Source organism: Adelges cooleyi, unplaced genomic scaffold, assembly GCF_023614345.1.
Source record: "Adelges cooleyi isolate 19-005CV unplaced genomic scaffold, UGA_ACOO_1.1 ACOO_flye_CR_arks_rails_tigmint_CR_PRNA_21, whole genome shotgun sequence".
Classification (NCBI taxonomy): Eukaryota; Metazoa; Arthropoda; class Insecta; order Hemiptera; family Adelgidae; genus Adelges; species Adelges cooleyi.
This window is the reverse complement of record NW_026095871.1, coordinates 1,683,248-1,703,322: the sequence shown is the minus strand read 5'-3', so window position 1 is coordinate 1,703,322 and position 20,075 is coordinate 1,683,248. Positions and strand designations below refer to the sequence as shown.

The 20,075-nt window shown below is 33.1% G+C and overlaps 1 protein-coding gene and 1 long non-coding RNA gene across 2 annotated transcripts; one reads left to right on the top strand and one right to left on the bottom strand.

Annotated features, from left to right (window-relative positions):
• The first annotated feature begins 8,096 nt into the window (after positions 1–8,096).
• On the top strand, positions 8,097–8,699 carry LOC126834856 (leucine-rich repeat-containing protein 51-like). Its single transcript, XM_050567056.1, has one exon. It carries the CDS (start codon positions 8,097–8,099, stop codon positions 8,697–8,699), a length of 603 nt encoding a protein of 200 aa, XP_050423013.1.
• An 8,985-nt stretch (positions 8,700–17,684) lies between these two features.
• Positions 17,685–19,095, bottom strand: LOC126834120 (uncharacterized). The gene is made up of 3 exons (XR_007685036.1): positions 18,914–19,095; positions 18,306–18,374; positions 17,685–17,912 (listed from the first exon to the last, which is right to left on the bottom strand). It is a non-coding gene; the product is annotated as an uncharacterized LOC126834120 (long non-coding RNA).
• Between the last annotated feature and the right edge of the window lie 980 nt (positions 19,096–20,075).

Here is a 20,075-nt window from a genome sequence, read left to right as displayed (position 1 = left end):
TATTTCCACCTATAAACCGTTTGTCGATTAAAACCATAACACTTTTTCCACAATAACAACACTATTATAATGATACATTTTTTCTGAGCTGAAAAGGTGTAAATTGTTGTTTTTACAATCGTGTGTTTTTTTATATATATATATTATTTTTGTGTCCGGACTCGTGCAATATCTTCTAAACAGCTGAACTGATTTCTTCATGTAGCAACTCTATAGATTAGACACCTTATTTGAATGGTACTTAGTTGCGGCAAATTTAAAAAATGTCCACCCTTCCACTCTCCCAAAAAAAATTGTCTAATTTGAACAGCACATTTTTTACATATTATAGAAATATTAATATCGATATTACGTTGACACACCGAACACAAATTTCAATAACCCTTTCTCCTAGGAGGGGTGGAAATGTTTTCCTGGTTTAATTTTTTTTTTTAAATATAGTTTTGGGAATTAGGCTTAAGGTCTGAAAACTAGACTGATGGTAGATCTAGAGTGGGGCATGTACAATTTTCTCAAACATTTCTAGTTTTTTTTTATTAAAGAATAGCAAAAAAAAAAGAGAAAAATTACACGTTGACCGTATTAAAATATATCCACGTTGCTGTGTGTATAAATGAATGGACGGGCAACAGGTATCCGAAAAACATATTATTTATCATTATATTATTATTGTTGATTACGATGATTGGTATACAACAACTGACGAAGGCAACAAATTAGCATTGACAACCCTAATCGTATCCACCTTTTAATATTGGCCACTCAATAGAGTTTGAGATTTAGCCTTCAGTTGTTTGGACCGAAACAAAAATTGCAAAACAAAATATCTCTCATATTTAATATTGTATATTTTTTTATGTATACATCTTATGTGTTCAGTATTGGAAAATAGATTTAAAAAATACTAATTTTTTTATGATAAAATTTCAAAAAAGAATTATCGTTTTAAATATTACATAATATATACACCGCGACAATATAAGTATATAATATTATATTCTATCTCTCTGCGATATAATATTGTGTTATACATTTTAGGGGTAATGCATAATATATAGGCATATGATATATTGTTTGTCGCCAAAATCGAACGCCCGACGGGGTATCTAACTAAGCTTGTTGCCGGGGTTTTCTGTCCAAGGCTAACTTCCCCTCTACACCGCCGTTCTATCGGTTGGACGTCTTTATTGCCTTCCCCGTTCACCCCTCGCAATAAAAAAAGAAAGAAAAAGAAAAGAACCGTCGGCGGCGGCGGCAGATCGACCTCGGCCGTGATGCGCATGTTGTTGTACATACAAAAGTATACATATATATATTTTATTAGATACAGGTACACATTATACCTGTTTGGTGTATATACATAATGTATATATACAAGTGCAGGCTCGTGTATGTATATATATATATGTATGTACATACTACGTACTTACTACGAGCTGGTTTCGCCGTAAAAGCCCCGAGGGAACGTTGCCCCTCCCCCCCCTCCCTCGTCGTCTTGCTTCATCTACACAGGTATATTATACATAGGTACATATTATACCTATATATTTATACCATCTTCGCGTTTGCCTCTTCCCGTGGGAATAAAAAAAATAGTCGTCCGACTGTGTGTACACCACCGAGTCCCAATCCTTTACACAATAATATATAGATTTGCCCGTATAACGTATATATATATATATATATGTCGTCTCGTGTATAATATAATAAACTTATACATATATATTATGTATATCATTACATAGTAGCCTTAATGTATTATTCAACAATCATCTCTATTATTTCTATTATAATAATACAGTTTTTCAATCGCGATCTGCTAAAATCACACTGTGTAATTAATTAATAATAATATAATAGCAATACAATATAAAATATGTTATTATGGGTCCTGTATAATACACTACCTATTTGCTTGTAAATTATTCAGAAAGAGCATATTTTGTTTAGTATATTTAGTTGGCCGTTGGACTTTGACAATGATACGAGTTTTTGCAATAACATCAATGTGTTACTGAATGTGATATGTTAATATGTAACATGCAATTAGTCCATGCCCAATTATGGACCTACGGATGAGGTTAGGTCAGGTTAGGCGTGAACTAAACTAATTTTAAATTAGTTTTAATTAACTTTTTTGTTGAGAAAAACAAGTTTATTGTTATTGCATAATAATTAATAGATAAATTGAATTTATATAAAAAAAAAAAAATCCGTGGATAATGATGAAGGTCCAAGGTCAAAGTCCTCCAAGGATCATCTTTAAAAGGTGGGTCACATTAGAGCATTTACGTTGTAATGTGACACGCGTTTATGTTCGTCAAAAAACCGACAGCCCTTAGAGCTAATGGTACACGGTAATGACTTATTACACGTGTGAGCATTACAGATACATTACAACGTTACATTACACCGGAGTGGTCTGGCGTACCTACATATTGTAATCTAACGACTTATTTAATAGGTCATTTCAAAAACGACATAAGTAATTTATGTCGTTTGTGTTTGTGTCAAATTTGATACTTTTATACGCAGTTACGTAGTTTATAATATTATACACTTGCTTTACATTTTGTCGAATTCAAATTTAACACAAATATCGATCATAAGAAATTGGAATTGCTGCGAAAACAACGTAAGTCAACATGTATTAATACTACTATATAGACAACATGTATTAATTTTCGTTTGTTGAAAAAATGTATTATATAACATTTAGCACATTGTTAATTTTTTATTGTTTTGTTTTAACGTTATGCGTTGATAGTTTCTCAGTTTTATTACTTTTTGTCAAGTTAAGTATTCATGAATTTGTTTGTGCAACAGTATTAATAATATGTCTATGTTTGCCTTTTTTAATAATGGACGGGGATGGTTTTGGCAGATTAGATGCTGGTTGTCTCCTTACTTGCATTATTAATAGTTAAATTTAAAAAAACCTTGTTTTTCCTATAAAAAATTGCTATTGTCAACCTAATTTCTATATACCTAATATCATTCTGGATAGATTTGATCATTTTCTGGGGGATGAGCGGATGAGCCCCCATCTAAAATAGCGCCGGCCAGTCGGGTCTACGAATCGCATAGACAGGTAGCGCGCAAAGCCGAGTGGTAATCGGTAACTGGTCACCAACTACCTGGGCTACGGGGCGCTGCGTCCTTGGCCCCACTCCGGCCGGCATCTACCCGCCGCCCCTTCATCAACATCTCCTTGCACGGCGGCGGCGGCAACCGCCAGCCAGCCAGCCCACACGGTCCTTACTACGTGCGTACAAATCAAACTGATCCCTGCCGCCCTCCGCCGGGCGTCTAGGCGAATCCACCGCCCGCCCGCTCGACGTACGCCGGCACGTAGTATCGCGTACACCGGCCGTCCCGTCCCGTCCGTTCTTACGCTATACAACTTCTACTCCTCCGCCGCCATCGCAAACTTACCCTACTCAACTCCACCAATTCCGCACCGTAAAAACTTACCTCACCATGCACCGCCTCACCGGTTGCCGTCCTCCCGCCTGTCTACAGCGGCGGCCCTGAGTTTCTAGAGAAATCGTTACCTACGTTTTTCTTGTCCCCGCGCACCCCGAAAACGCGTCCGTCCACGCACGTGTGTCCCGGCTCCGCTTACACCTATTACAATACCTAACAACGTTATAATAACACATGTACATACAATGATTACAATATGCTGGTGCGAGGATCCGGACGCAAATATTACATGGAGGATGTCGTTATAGCATATAAATATATACCTACCCACGAGCACTTCACAATCGAGCGAAGTAGAATGAATGAGGGAAGTGGCACGGGGGTGAGTGTCCCAATCTGATTAAGGGATGAACGAAAAATATGTAACATCATCCCGAGATGGATAACATGTCATGTGGAGTTATTCAAATTTATTTATACACAAATCAACTTTCTATCTCAAGAGTACAATAATTCTAGTATATAATGCAATATAAAAATCTGTTTGATGTAGTTAGATAGATCTATAAAGTAGCATATACATATAGAAGTAGGAAAAGAGAGGGATTGATGGTAGAATGTAATGATATGGACTTAATAGCTGAAAATAATAATGGTGGTAAAAACGCGGTTAAAAGATGTATTAGCGTAGACGGGTTTATAGTGGTCGGTGTAGAATGAAGGAGTGGAGTAGGTAATTAATAACACTGTAGATGTGGTGAAGTAGTGGGTTGAACGGTGAAAGATAGATTAAGTAAAGATTAAGATGGTCGGGATTTTTTAATTTTAAATACATTTTATGTATTTTTATTAAGCTTCGATATGCAATTTCATTTCTTCCCGATTTCTTTGATTTAAATCACCATGATTTTACAAGGATAAATAAAATTGTTTTCGACATGGTGTGAAATTTCAAGGAACATTCAGGCTACTTTTGAGAAAACTAGATTTTATTTTTAGGTAACGAAATCTTGACTTATTTTGTACTTATAGACTTTCGTATTTATTTTTATAACTTTGGAGTAGGTACTGAAATTAATAAGTACGAAAATATTTTCAAAACTTATATAATCCGTCAAGGTTTTTTTTTGTCGCTTATATGAGTTAGTCATATAAGTAGTCTTATATACTTAGGTATAGATAAACACCGCCAAAATATAATTACACGTTTTGCAGCATAACACATAAAAATGCACATATGTACACAATTGTTGTTTAATTTAATATGTCGAAAATGTATGTATTTTTCTTATTTACCTAGTAATTCAAATAGAAGATCAACACGAGTTACACAAAATGTTTTAAAAATGATTCAAATATTGTATTTTTAAAGAAATAAAAATCCATCCATAATATTACAACAAATTAACTCGCTCGAAAACAATTTTTAAAAATGGATTTCTAATGAATTTATGAATATTTTCCCTAAAAAGTGTATGTCGTTTGGCTTAATGTCACTAAAAAAATATTTATTCACATATGTGCTTAAACCTCCTTCACTGCACAACGTTCCATATTTGAAACAATTCAAAATTTGGTGTTTTCGCGGGTATGAAACTCAAAAAAAATTGTTCCTATTTTTGAAGTAGGTACCTAGGTACTTTCAAAGCAAAACATTTTTTTGAACAAAAAAAAATCAAGCAGCGAAGGGAGTAATTAATGAAAAAACTAAAACTCTAAAGTTTTATACAAATAATAAAAAAAAAATCATGCAGGGAAGGGTTGAAAGGCATTTTTTACTGTCTTTAAGGATCGGTCAAACAGAATGCGGACAAGTTTGAGCGAACCAGGTTGAAAACTGCCACAACCAAGAGTGTACTGCTGGTTGTTTTTTATTTTTTATTTTTTTTAATCTCACGTTTTCTGTTTTCATTTTCTTTTACAAAATGTCTAGCAGTTCTTCTGACAAAGAAGATTTGCTTCTTCTGCTTGCCTTGATTCAAGCAAGACGAAAAAAAAGAAAATGGGTACATGAACTAAATCAAAAAAGAAAATAATTTGGAAAGTTTCACCGACTATGCTGTATTCTCAACGTTCAAACTAGATCTGAACTAAATTGAATTCAATAATTTAAGAGGTCATATTTTTATGAAATGTTTTCAAGCCAGATATTAAACACTAAAATATTAGCCAGAAACTTGATGTTTTAATATACTAGCCACCTTAGATATTAGCTTGTTGCTGCTTGTTAATATACTATATTATTATCTATAATTCCACCACTACTTCAAAATTATTTGGTACTTCAACGAGACATGAAAATGCTCTTTCGTGGTTGCAGACTCGGCTGAAAAATTGTATTAAATTTTACATTTTTGTGAAGTGTACCTCACCGTGCAAAGAATCGTTACAGCTATGTAAAATTAAAGTTCCCAGGGTACTCAGAAACGTTTCTACCTAACTTCCATTGGAGTTCCAAAAACATCTCATAAACGCAATATGCCATGTTGTTTGTAACAGTGCATGAAATATCATAGAACTATGAATTAGGTTTACGTTTTGATATAATAATTAAAAAATAAGAATACTAATCACATTTTATATAATATCGTTTAAAGAATAAAATAAAACACAAATTTTACTACTATCGAGTTTATTATAATACTATGACATAATTTAATTACAACTGCTTGTTTATTTGTAAGTTAATTAATAAAAAAAACACTTAAATTTAATGATATTTAACAATATATCATAATCATTAGACATATGATCAGTATTAACAGAAAAAACTCCTACACTTCTACTTGGCATAGGTTTTAAAAACAAATCATTTATAGTTAAAAATGCAATAACAGTTAATTTAATTAAACAATAATTTTCTGGGTTTAATTTATACATTATTTTTATCATCACAAAATCATCATTTTTAAGAATAATACACTGGTCTTTAATATTATCTCTGCAAAGGGTATAGTTATTTGATTTTAGAGTAATTTTATTATAATAAGTGAATGTAAAATTTGAGAGATTTTGATCTATTTTAAAAGACTCGAAAATCAAGTCAATGTATTCGACCCAAATACCATTCAGCCGGGTTCTGGTTCAACAAATATTAAAAAAACTAAACTGCCAATTCCTTATTGGAAACCGGCCGACTCGAAAATACCCTTAAAAAGTTTAATGATTTTCTTAACAATACGCTTTTAAACCGGATGGAGATGATGTTGTGTGCATTGATCATTTCCGTGCGTGTTTGGAACGGTAAAAACAAAGAGCGAATATTTGCATAAGTAGACACGCGAGTTGTGTATACCTGTTGCGCGCCGTGATCGAGGCCAAAAAACAAAATTATTTCCTAAAAGCTGTTTGGCACGTGCGTCGTTTCCATCAAACTCGGTCGCCTAATTCCTGTTTTGCGCGGTATTTACAATATTGTGTATTATAGGTAATATTGTCGTATGCAGTCGGTTTTTCAAAATCCAAAAATCGATTGCCAACCGAGGCCGAATTTCTTCCAAGGTCGGCGGCCACTATATATGCACACGACAATATTAAAATTTAGCGTTGAATTTACCGTTTATCGCTAAATATTTTCCGTCCGATTTGAAATCGGATGGAAAAATAATCAAAAGGACTTTCACTGCGACTGGATCGAAATGGAGGGGGAGGGGGAGTCTTAGGATTTATCTTAAGGTCGGTAGTATTTAATTTCGAGTTGGCTGTCAGTAGTGTGGCGCAAACACCTAACCGTGACGTGCACTGCCGGCATATGCGTTTTGTATGTACCGCACATAACTTTTGTAAACTATAGCGCCTTAAGTAACTCTATATATATATATAATATATAATAAGAAACTACTAAAACACGATTCTCCTCCTGGGATCAGTTTAATGTTTTTGATGCAGCCGACGATAAGTTTGTGTGTTAAAAGTTTCGCTCGGCCGTCCAACAATATTAAAATGATATGATTATAGTCACTCGAAACAATTGTTAAAGATAATAAACAGTTTAGAGAAAAACTAATAAACCCGTCGAGTTTACGAGCACCGAGGTCTGAAAATTATCGCTAGTGTCGGCAAAACATATTTTGGGCCATTAACTTATTTAGCATTATGAATTTTATTCGGCTTACCGCCGGTATTGTTATTTCTAAAAATACAAGAACAACAACGTTTTACCGTTGCCAAAACCGTAGTTAGAAAATTTATAAATGTTGTCATATAAGTATTTGTTATATATTGTTTAGCTATTGTTAAGAATTGCCTGATTGAATTTGAGAATGTACCTTTTATTTTTTATTAAAGCATTTTTTATTGAACAAAAAAAAAATTGAACTTTCGACATAAAACCGACACCTCTAGAAATTGTTTTAAAAATCTAAAAAGTCTATCAACGATGTTCTTTTTATCCAAATAATATATTCTAAAGAGAAGAACACAACAAAATTAAATTAAGGTTTTTTTCGAATCACCCATTTATAAATATCAATTTTCACCCGCTTTAACCACATATTACATTTTTATCATTACAATAGTAGGCATAGTATTATATAATTGAGTACATTTTAAATACATATGTAGTTATTGACAGGTTTTCCAGCTGATTTCTTTTGTGATGTCGTCGTTCACGTGCAACGTTACAATAACAATAACATAATAATAAACAAATATAAAAAAAAAAACAACCGATGGAAACAAAAACAAACATTCGTTTTGAATGGCAACGCGCAAAACCGTTGGACTTGTCGTTCAAGGCGTTGGACAACCTCTACAATTGGTCGTCCGAAAACTATAAGGACGCGCCGAGTGCTTACCGAATGCTAGGATTACCGGTCAGGCAAATCAACAGCAACCGGTACGCGACCGCGTCGCTGTTGCTCAACGACAATCGGCTGTCCGGCGACGAAGGGCTGTCCGGACTCCGGGCGTTGGTCAACGCATTGCTAGTGCAGCCCGACGCTCTGTGTTGGTTAGACTTGTCCCGGAACAGGCTGACCGACGTCACAGACGAGCTGTTCCTGTTCCCGAACCTACGAACGTTGTACTTGCACGACAACGCGGTGACCAGCGTGTGCGTGGCCGGTAAGCTCAGGCGGTTACCGGCGCTGCGGACGCTCACCCTGCAAAACAACCCGGTGGCCTCGGTACACGATTACCGGGTCACCGTCATCCGTCTACTGCCTCGACTGGCCAGTCTAGACTTTGTGCGGGTGACGGATGACGAGCGCACCAGACTGGCCTCTGCAACTGTGGAAAAAGCGCTCAAAAGCAACAAGATCTATGTCCTGTGATCACCGGCAACAAGACAACTTTGATAAATATATCAACACCTTTCCCATGTCAATATTACAAATATTACTTTATTTTTATCAAATAGAAAACTTCCCAATAAGATATAGGTGTGTTCTGTAGAAGAAAATAGTCCAGAAAATAATGTTACAATAATAGAACATAAGGCATAGTGAGTGATATTTATACTTCCAGTTTGTCAGAATAAAGGAGATGAACAAGAATGTGTAAATTATACGGGTATAAAACTAATGAGTCAATGAAAGCTTGCGGAAAACTAGTAATGAAAATGTTTAGTAAGTAGTGTGACAAAGGGCATATCGGCAGCGGCTCAAATAGGGGAGGGGCTGAAAGGTACGCAAATAAATATTTTAAGTAATTTAAGCTAATCATAGAAGGTATTTCTTAAATTTTAAATAAAAATAGGTTTATAGGCTTTGAGTTTGATATTTAATGATAATGCAAATACAAAGTCTCGCGACACTCAAAACACATATAAATTGAATTTAAATTACTTAAGAAAAACATTTAAAAAATGTAAGTCAAATGGTTTTTTTTCATAAGCGACCACTGCGATTTCAAAATGTCTATCTGTTCAAATTATCATTTAGCCTGTACAAATGTTTTAAACCCTACTAGACACAATATTATGAATGTTGTGTGACAGAAAGGTGCCCTCGTACATATTCTCATTAATTATCGATTGTGCTCACAGTTAAATAGGTATGATGACATAAGAGGTACATTGTATGATCATAAAAATACTTTAGCCAGATATTTTTAATTTAAGTACGTCTGATCTATATCCGTTTTAGCCCGCCAGTATTTTGTCGGCCAATAATATGATATATTGGCTGGGTATTTCTCTCAAATACTTTTTTTAACGACTTTTTTTTTGTCAAAAACTTGGAATACTCGCGACGTCCAATCACGTACGAAAAACTATGAGGTGCCAACTTTGTTCGAAACATTTTTCTCTATTCCAACCAAAACTTGTACACAACTCTAAAAACTAAATAAACTACAGCGAGTTGTCAGTTTAATCGGATAAAATTAATATATATAATATGTGAACAATATAATATATTGTGTTATTGCAAAAGATCATTTTTTAAAGGTATAAGTTTTCCAAAAAAATCCGACGTTCAATAATCGTACCTTTAGGTTGTTTAGTAATATTTTAACATTTAAATTGACATAGTTTTACAGGAAAATGTAATTTAACTTATGAGCTATGTAACTCAATTTAAAATTATTTCATTAAACTAACTTTTGTTAAAGGCGCGTATATCTCGGTTTTGATTACTAAAATTTTTGCAATTAAAGAATAGTGTGCTGCAGAGGGGAAGGTAAAAAAATGATGTGAACCTTCCCATCATATATATTATTTATGGTGATAACACTCGTTCACCTGGATAAAGTGATCTTAGTGTTAACTATTTCTTAAAATTAATTGGCGAGAGTAGCGTTGATAAATGAAGAACATTCGCCCCTGCACAAAATACATCTTGGGTTTCAGTCCATCGTTAGAAATGCTCTATCTCGCACCTAACACTCATGACGGGGAAATGATTCTATCTCGATGAAGTTATTTGGAAAATGTTTTCATATACAAAACCATTCAAAAGTATATGCCAAATAAAGTTGTATAAACGTATACACGCGTTTTGTGACGGTCGTTTTATTTATTTAACTTGGATCGAAATAATAGTACAACAAAATCCGAATAATTGATAAAATTATAGGCACATATTTTCGTGGAATTATCTTTGACTTGGCTAGATCATTTTTGTTTTCCGGACTCGACGCTGCTCGTTTATTTGTAATAATAATTGTCTTTGAACTTGCGGTCTTGTATATAGTTATAGCCGGGTTACTACTACTGCAGGCGAGACAGCTGTTTCGGAATTCCTTTCACGTCGGCCTACCTAACACGGTTAAGCTGGGCGGTAATATAACTTCATCGTGCCGCGAACACGGTTGCTAGTCATTATATTATACTATCACGTCGGGGCCGGGAAGCGGAAACGGGCGAAATTCATATATTATTATTATATTGTTACTATTACAATATAATATATATATATATATTGTGTGCATGCGTGTGTGTGTGTGTACGATTAGACACAAGTTTCCCCTATTGTTGCCGGAGTAGCAGACAAAAGCCCGCACGTCTCCGGTTCGCACTGAAAACACATGTCTTTATCAGCTATACGTACACACAATACCTATACAGACAATACACGCATAGACCCGTCAAGAACGAATCTCGGTGGCCCGTCCGCAATAGTTATGATTTTAGTGTCTAAAGTTTTTTTAGACTATATTATTTTTAAAATAAATTCATCCGAAAAACCACGGTTTTTTTTAAAAATGTTTGTATAGATAGGCGTTGCATTGATGCAAATAGAAGGTGAGCCAGCAAATCCTCATTAAACATGTTTTCAAGCTCTAAAAAAAAAAAGAGAGCCAGCAACCAAACAGGCACAACCCCGAGTAAGGTTTTTAATTTTTACTGAAATTCTGTGGGAGCTCAAAAGACGAGAGCTTGGAGATATCGGTGGTAGGTATATGTTGTTTTTTAAGCATAAAGAAACGTCAAGCACACACTAGTTATCGTGTGTAGTCTGGGTCTTTATTGAAATTCGGCATTTCCAAAAGATGAAAGTTTGCCGTTTTCAATAATAAGTGTATACATACGTATAATGGTCGTGACGCGATGTATGAACATTATTTTGTATATTATACACACAGGTTGGTGTACCTACACGGTATATTACTGGGTCTGGATAATAAAACGTGAATTAATGACACGAGGGCGAAATAAAAAAGGGGGAAAAACTACATTTCGAAGGTATATATATTATAATACAATATAATAGTGTGAAAATAATAATAACGGAACCGTTGTAATCGCAATACGGTTAGGTATATGTATATATATGTACGAACGTTTTGAATATTAAAATAGGATTTTCCGGGAAAAGCCATAAACAAAAAACGCTCAGTGCACGCCGACCAAATTATCAAAATAATAATAATAATAGCACAACGGTGGTGCCCCTCGCCTCCCCCCCAAAAAAAAAATTGTGGTTTAAACGATTCTGTCATGCGCCAAAAACCACCACTGCTCTGTACCTGCACTGCACGTGTAAATCTTTTCCCCTGAACGAGTTGTTATTAAAATGTAAAAAATCTCTTATTTCCGTCGTAGATGCGGTTTCTTTGACGGTCATTGTGTGTTTTAAGAAAACAAAGTTTCCCAAAACAACGTTTGAGTACACAAGTATTTCCGCGAAAACAATATCGACTGATTTGTAATTCGAAAACCGAGTTTTTCAATTTGTATTTCGTTATATTGTTTAACCGAGCAAAGCCCACGGACGTGAGCAGAGACGGTCGAAAAGTATCAAACGGTTCCAGTATTTATGTATAGGTCTCACTTAGTATATTAGATTGGCCGAATAACAAATTTATTGACAGACAAGCTGTTATTGTCACTGTGCAAATACGTGAGAGGGAGAGAACGTTTGAAGACAACAGAGCAGCTTTGACCTAAATTGGTTCAATACGAGGGATTTGTGACAGAAATCAATGTGGGTAAACGTCCATGACGCGATAATTGAGAGATCAGTGAGAAATCATAAGAACAATAAGGTTTGGCTAACAGCGGACCGTGTAAGACATACCAAAAGCGGTATAATAGATAGAGGAAAATGATAGGAAATGGTGGCAGAGGACATATTTTGGTGTTGTACCGCTCGTATTAGAAGTTCAGCACAAAGATCACACAGATGGCAGACACATCGATATTATTATGTAGAAGCGGTACAAGGAACGAGAATGGAAGAAATTGGCATAAATTGGTATCGTATACCGTAGTGTTATGAAAAAAAACACCTTGTTTACATATTTTGTACTCTAAGAATGTTATCCCTACGTGGACAGGGGAGAAAGAATTCTTCCAAATCTAACAATGTGCAAATCATGTCGAAGCGAGGATCGACGTTTCTGGGCCGCGGATTTCGTGATCTACGATTATACCGCAAAGGGATTATGGCACACGACCGTGTAGTTTGCAGAATACAAATACCGTATTATTTTTCTCGATAAATAAAAGGCAATCCGGGTCTTCGCGGTTGAGCCAAAAAGGAGCGGGGGGGGGGGTGCGACTCGATTCGTTTCCGCAAAACCCTGGTCGCACCGGTCAGGTTTAATATACATAATAACGTTAGACATCAGTCTTTGCGCCTTTGTACGCACCATATACTGCCGGCACGTTCGCCGCCCAAGTCGGATGGATGACAGAAAGGACTTTGAGTAGGGTATAGAGAGAGAGAGAGAAGTGGGGGGGGGGGGGTACAAAAGCTGAGGTTAAAGTAGAGAATGTTTGGATGCTCGGTGCAACGAAATTACTGGAAAAAAAAAAAACCACTTTGGACGACGGAAATCGTTTTTGCCACGCACTGCGACGGTGGTCACAATAATAGAAGTTTTTATGGTTATTATAGTGTTTTTTTTTTTTTTGCTGACTTTTCCACCTTGTCAAATCGGTCGGAAAATTAGAAACTCTCTTTGCAACAAATGCATAGCTAACACGAGTCGTTCGATATTCGCGTGCGCTGGCAAATACTATGAAACGTTTGCCTGTGTCTACTGTATACATACACTAGTGTAGGTTTTTAGGTTGTGTCTGAGTGGCTGATAGCTGTGGATTCCCAAATTTTTTTTTTCGGAAGTGTTCTTTGGACTCGACGCATACAAATCGGTCTGGCGTTTTGGTTAGTGTTTTGGCATTGCTTTCAGTTATAATATAATGGTTTTTAAAGACTGCGACTTTCTCGGGCCCAATATGGGAATCATCTCAACTAGGTATATGTAAGTCTAAAACTTGCTAAAAATGTACTGGTTTTAAAAAAAAATATATTTTGATGAACATGTCAACGAGTAATTAAAACTCTTTACAATACGATTCATGGTAGTTTTTAGGTCAAACATGTCTATATTTGTGTACCCGTTGTTCAGAGTTGTGACTATAATAAGTGGCAACGCACTATATTTTAAACAGTGTAGTGTTTTTAAAAAGACTATGAGTAATGATTGCGTTGTAGAAAAATGTATAACCCATGTTTAATTAGTGTTCGTTTGATTGATTAATGATATTAAATTACCAAAGGTACTATGTAACTGAAGACATGGATACTATGGTATTTGCTTAATGATTTCTGTTAGGAATACATTTGATTGATAATCTATAATCTTCTTACTTAAGACTATAGCCAATACATAATATACTTATATTATATTTTGTCAGTAAAAATACAAAAGCAATATGTCTACCGTGTGTTTGTATCAAAAACACAATACAAATGAAATATGTTCGGCTTTCAACTAGAATAACATTTAATTTTCAATATAATATATATTATGTACAGCAACACAATACCTTGTCAATATATAGTCGTCACTATTAATATTACAACTGTTTCTCTGTTATATCATATATGCAACCTAATACATTACCTATTATTGTGCTATAGTAAACTAGTAGTATATGTATAATATATATGATATTGTAAAACAATTATATTATAACTCATCTATGTGTTGTACATAGTAATTGACATTTTAGTAGTTATTGCGTTTTGTTATTTACATTTAACGCTCTGACGAAGAGGAGGATAAAGATGCAATAACTTGGTATACTTTAATCATGCACCCCAATGATCGTTGTACTTTTTTAATGTAACAGTACAGACAGTCGGGGTAATTCGATTACAGACCTTTCGATAAAATTAGCCGTGTATTAGTTGTAGTATTGCACGAAGTCCTTCCGGGGAAAATACTCGATGGTGCTTAAAAAATACCTGTCAACACTTATATAGCGTACCGTTAATACTAGGAATTGGGGAAGGCTTTGTATGGTAAAAAAAAAAAAACATCTAATGTATGTTTTTTCTTTTTTTTTAATAGTGGTATGATAATTGTAAAACAAACGATACGGATGTTTAAATATGTGTATTTCTACGTTTAAAACATTTGGAAAAAGAGTATAATTATTGCAGCCCTAATGTACACAGTTTTATTATAAAACGGAACCGGGACATACAATACGATTCCTGGAACGAAACGGGTGGTTTTCAGGTGGATATACGAGGGTTCGCATTCATGCCGTTTATATACACAAACCGTATACATTATTAATATTTATTTTATCTTCACATTACCATATTTTTTTATAATAAATTGTACGCATGATTTTTTGTGCATGACATTTCGTTTGGGTGCATATACTTTTAATGAGTTCACGGTTGACTCCGTATGGAAGTGACGACCGACTCGAATAAACATTATAAATCGTTAAAAACACATGCTGTCGTTTCCGTGTCGGTCGTTTACTCAAAACACACACATACAAATGATGGATTTGTATAGTTGTTGTTTACATAAACGGCTAACCGATGATTTTATATATGAAGACGCCACAACCTGACCGCTTTTTTAGAAGTTGTGTAAAGACATTTTGTTTTGAAAACAATTGAATTTTATTGCTAAGATTCACCACAATACGCTCAATCGTTGATTGTACACGAATTTATCGATATATTAAAAACGTACTTACCGATAAATAATTGTCGTTAGATTTTAACGTGGATATGTTTTTGGGTTGGATCACTGAACTATATTATACATGGAAAACGTATGATGTATACCTATATTCCATATAATAAAAGTGGGGCACCTCGGAGGCCGTCATTTTGATTTCGTTTTGTTATCACACTTACCGTATCTAACAATGTTTAGTGGTTTTCGATGATGGTTTCTGACTTTATATTGTTGATATCAATTTTTTTAAACCGGTGATATAAGATAGTAAAACAAAAAACAAATTTGGCATGCAGAACGTGAACGATTTATCAGATTTTTATTATGGAATAAATGATGTTACGCCGTTGTTTTTTCAAAAACAGCAATCACTATGCGCTTTCCATTTTCGCGTTACAATTTCACTTCGAGTTAGAGATAAGAGATTATATATATACGTGATAAGAGATAAGCGAGAAGAGATAAGAGATAAAAGATTGTTTTTGTCTGTTTCATTGATATGATATTATTTACTAGATCTCGCTGATACATGACCAACTCTGATCAACCGCCCAGAATTATATGTTCTTTACATTATATGCGCCGTTTTATCTAGAATACTCATCACGATAGTCTTAGATATATTTATACAGTTCACACACACACACACACACATATAATAAGCCGTAAAACCGTTCTTGGATAAACCCGTAAACACGTTTCCGACGCGGTAAATAAAACAATATAATTTATGTTTAGAAAGCGAATTTGTTTGGCGTGTCTGCGGGTTTATTTGACGAGGCGGCTGTAAATTAATTTAGAAACGCGTTAGGTATGTACCTTAAAGCCTTGTTAAATTTGTGACAGCGTGGCTTTGGGCGATGTGTCTTCTTGGCTTTTTCCAAAGCGTTAAGTGTGTGAGCACACAATATGTTTCCATCCGCGAAGACACTATACATCATAGTTTTTCCCATAAGCCCGTCCAGAGGTTAATTATACCTGTTATATTATATTACGTGTTACGTTCAAGCTCATTTTGTAATTTATAGCAAACACATTTCGATATTGAAAACATAATAATGGTCGTGCAATTTTTTGTATTTTTTTTGTCATTGATAACAGCCTTGACGGTAAAAAAAAAAAATTATATATAATCAGGCCCACCAAATTGTATTTTCACAATATTATAGTTTATTATATAAAATATATTGTGTTTATCGCCAAACCACTAGTTTTACCAGTTTGCTGTTGAAAGGTTGAGTTTATCGCTTGCGAATCGAGGTGAATTCTGAGCGAAAATTAATTTCGTACAGGAACTACACTACAATATTATTGCAGCCAGGTTCAGGAATTAACGCGTTAAGTATCATCAATATATTATGTTTTTTAAACCTCCATTGTAAGCACTTAATAGCCATTAATATATACGTAAAACAAATCCTTCAGCAATTATAAAAAAATTAACGCCCCAAACTATAAAAAAAAAAATGTATATATGATATCATTCATAAACGTATGTCTACGTTGAGTATATTTTTTCTAATATTGCTAAAAACTGTCTTCAAAGAATAATGTTTTCAAAGGATATATAATACATATCTCGTGTGAACAATTTTTAGAAAAAAATGTATTTTTTTTGTTGTTGTTGGGAAAACCTCAGAAATAAGTCAATTTAAGCACTTTCAAATTTCAAACATGAAACAGTCGTGGCACGACATATACAATTCTATAGCACTCTGCTAGATTATATTATGTCATGCCAAAAAAGCAGGCGAATGTTTTAAGTCCTGAAGTCTGATCATATATATATATATATGTTGTACAAATTCTTATTCGACTAAAACACTTACAAACTGTTTAAATAATAAGTATAATAATTATTCAAATAATTTTTTATTCGAATAATTTTGTTTTGAAATTATTTAAATAACTTTTACTTGAATAATAACAGTTCTCCAGACAGACGCCTATACTCTACTGTACTAGTCCTCTCGGATAAAACTATACTCACCATATAATATGTGCTATACAAAATGTTATGCACAAAATAATATTATATATAAATCATTTATACTAATAGTAATATTACAAAAATGTAATAAAATGATTTATCCATACTGAGACGAGGTACAAAAAGTACATATCACGTACACATAAAATGCGTCATATCGATTCATCTTTTCATGTTTCAAATAGACATTTGGATTCTTTCAATTCGATTCAAATCTTCTGTTAACACAAAAGCTAACGATACATTTTATTACATTGTTACATTTGTTCGACCTCTTTCTTTAGGGTGACCATTAAAATAAAATAGAAATACTAGACCGGAGCAAAAGTAATAAATACTTTTATGTAAAATACAAATAGTTGTAGTATTAGACTAGATAATAAAATACAAATTTACTTATTCGGTGAACATTATTTTTATTGGTATATGTAATAGACATAATATAATTTATATGATAGGTAACAGAATATGTTATTTAGAATACATTGTTATTAGAAAAATCTGAAGGTTGAAACATCATAATTATGATAAACAAAGATGAACAATTTACAATTTTGAAAATGTGACACAGATCTTGGATACTGCAGCTTTGTCGGTAAATTTAACTGTTGTTATTTAGCTAAAAAAAAATTCAAATATTGTTTAAAAAAATGGTTTATTTAAGTTAGACTCCTCTATAAAGGTAATAAGTACAAGGTGTCTCCATTTTAAATAAAAATCTTAGGATTTACTATTATCCATTGTTTTAATTTCGAAAAAATGTGATTTTAAATTACCAGACTATAATGTATAAAAAAAATGTTTATACATTTTTTTTAAATAGAATAGTTTAAAATTTTCAGCTTAATTGAAAATAATTAAAAAAACAGCTAGTATCTAGTAACTGGTTTGTGATGCACAAAAACATATATTATCATTCAACTTACAGTCATTTGAAAAACGAATGATAAAATTGCATATTGAATTACACATTTATAACCTATATAAGTTTTATTAAAGTCTCAAAACTTACCAGTTGACTTTTTTGGTGGTGGTGGAGTTGCTAGTACTGGTATTTGTGGTGAAACATATAAACCTGCTCCTGAAAATATCAAAAAAAATTACTTTAATATTTTATTCATACACAGTTGTTTTAATATATATTCGTTTTAAATGGATTTTTAGGTCGATATTTTTCTACATTCATAAAAAAAATATTAAGTTTGTAAAAAAACTCGTGAACTCAACTACAAAAAATTCAGAAAATTGTAAATTTTTGTTTGATCTAATCGATGTACATTTTCTTAATATAAAAATCCAAAGGTTATTATAAATCAGAAATTGACATTTTTTTAAAAACAAATGTATGGTTAGGTTGAGAATTATTTTAATATTTTCATCAGAAAGCTGAGGAAATATTACATAATTTGTACATGTTTTTAAATTGGGATCTCCATAAAAACGCTTAGAAAACAAAATGAAAAGAGGTATAAAAAAGGTAAAATTTCATAAATAAGTCGAAAAATCTGGTAAAAACAACAACAGTATTCGAAATAAGTGAAATAATTTTGTTGGTCGAAGATGCTATAAAAAAAAAAAAAAAAATTATACAAAATGATATACTAAAAATGTTTTTTATACCTGCTGAACTTGGAGCTGGAGGAGGTGGAGGATCATCTTTACCCGCATACACGGACACCATTATGCAAAATATGGTGGCTAACATAAAAGTTAAGCTTTTAAAATTCATTTTTATTCAGTAGTTATTATTATTAACTCCAAGAATGTAGAATACTATAATGTAGCAACAGTACGTTTGCTACTTACATTATATAGAGAGATATGTTTGTCTTATTTTGTAGGCCAACGGAGTGTACATATTTAAATAGTTTATGTATCGTTATTGTGTATGTGTTCATTGTTTGTTAAATATGTTTGGCCGAATGAAGTACATATTGAATACTATTGTTACGAATAAAACGTGTAAACAACACGCAAAATTTATGCTTTTTGGTTCTAGAACCTAGTTTAAACTACAGCCAAACATTTTTTACTGTTTTAGCAACTTATTTATTTAGTTTTGTAGCAAAGTGACTTATGACCTATATGAGTAATTTTTTTCACACTTGTGGTGTAAAATGTATAGGTTACACTGAAACAGTTAAATTTAAAGACCTAAAGTTAAGTTAATATCATAAACATAAAGGACTAGAAAATTATTAACAAAATCTGTTCAATGTCCGAAATAATTAAATCTGTTGATATTGCCGTGTTGTTTTAACATATTGTTTAACAATGCGAGTCTATTTTATCATAATGCACTAATGGCTAAGGTTTCTTATACATTTTTAAAACAAGTTAAACAATTTAACAGTTTAATCAATTTAGGCATTTTCTTTATTTTAGTTTGATATCGATACACCAAACACTTCTTCTTAGTCCATACATAACCACAACTTTTTAAGAATAACAATTTTACAATTTTTGAATACAGCTTGCAATAATGTTGTGAAAAATAATTAGAACAGTTTTAAATACAGATCTACACAGTCTTGAACCCAGAAAAAACCATTTACCTATTGTATTTATTTGGCACAGTTTAAAAACTTAATGTTTGAAAACTAAAGTTAAGGGTGAAATTTTTACATTTTTGACTTAACAAAGTTTTTTTTCGGGTACGATCTGATTTCTAAACATTCTACATGAAAAAGTCGGATCAGCGGATTTACCGGCTAAAAAAATTATTATTAAAATAAATTTAAATTAAAAAAACTAAATAAGAGTACTTTAAATAGGTATATAT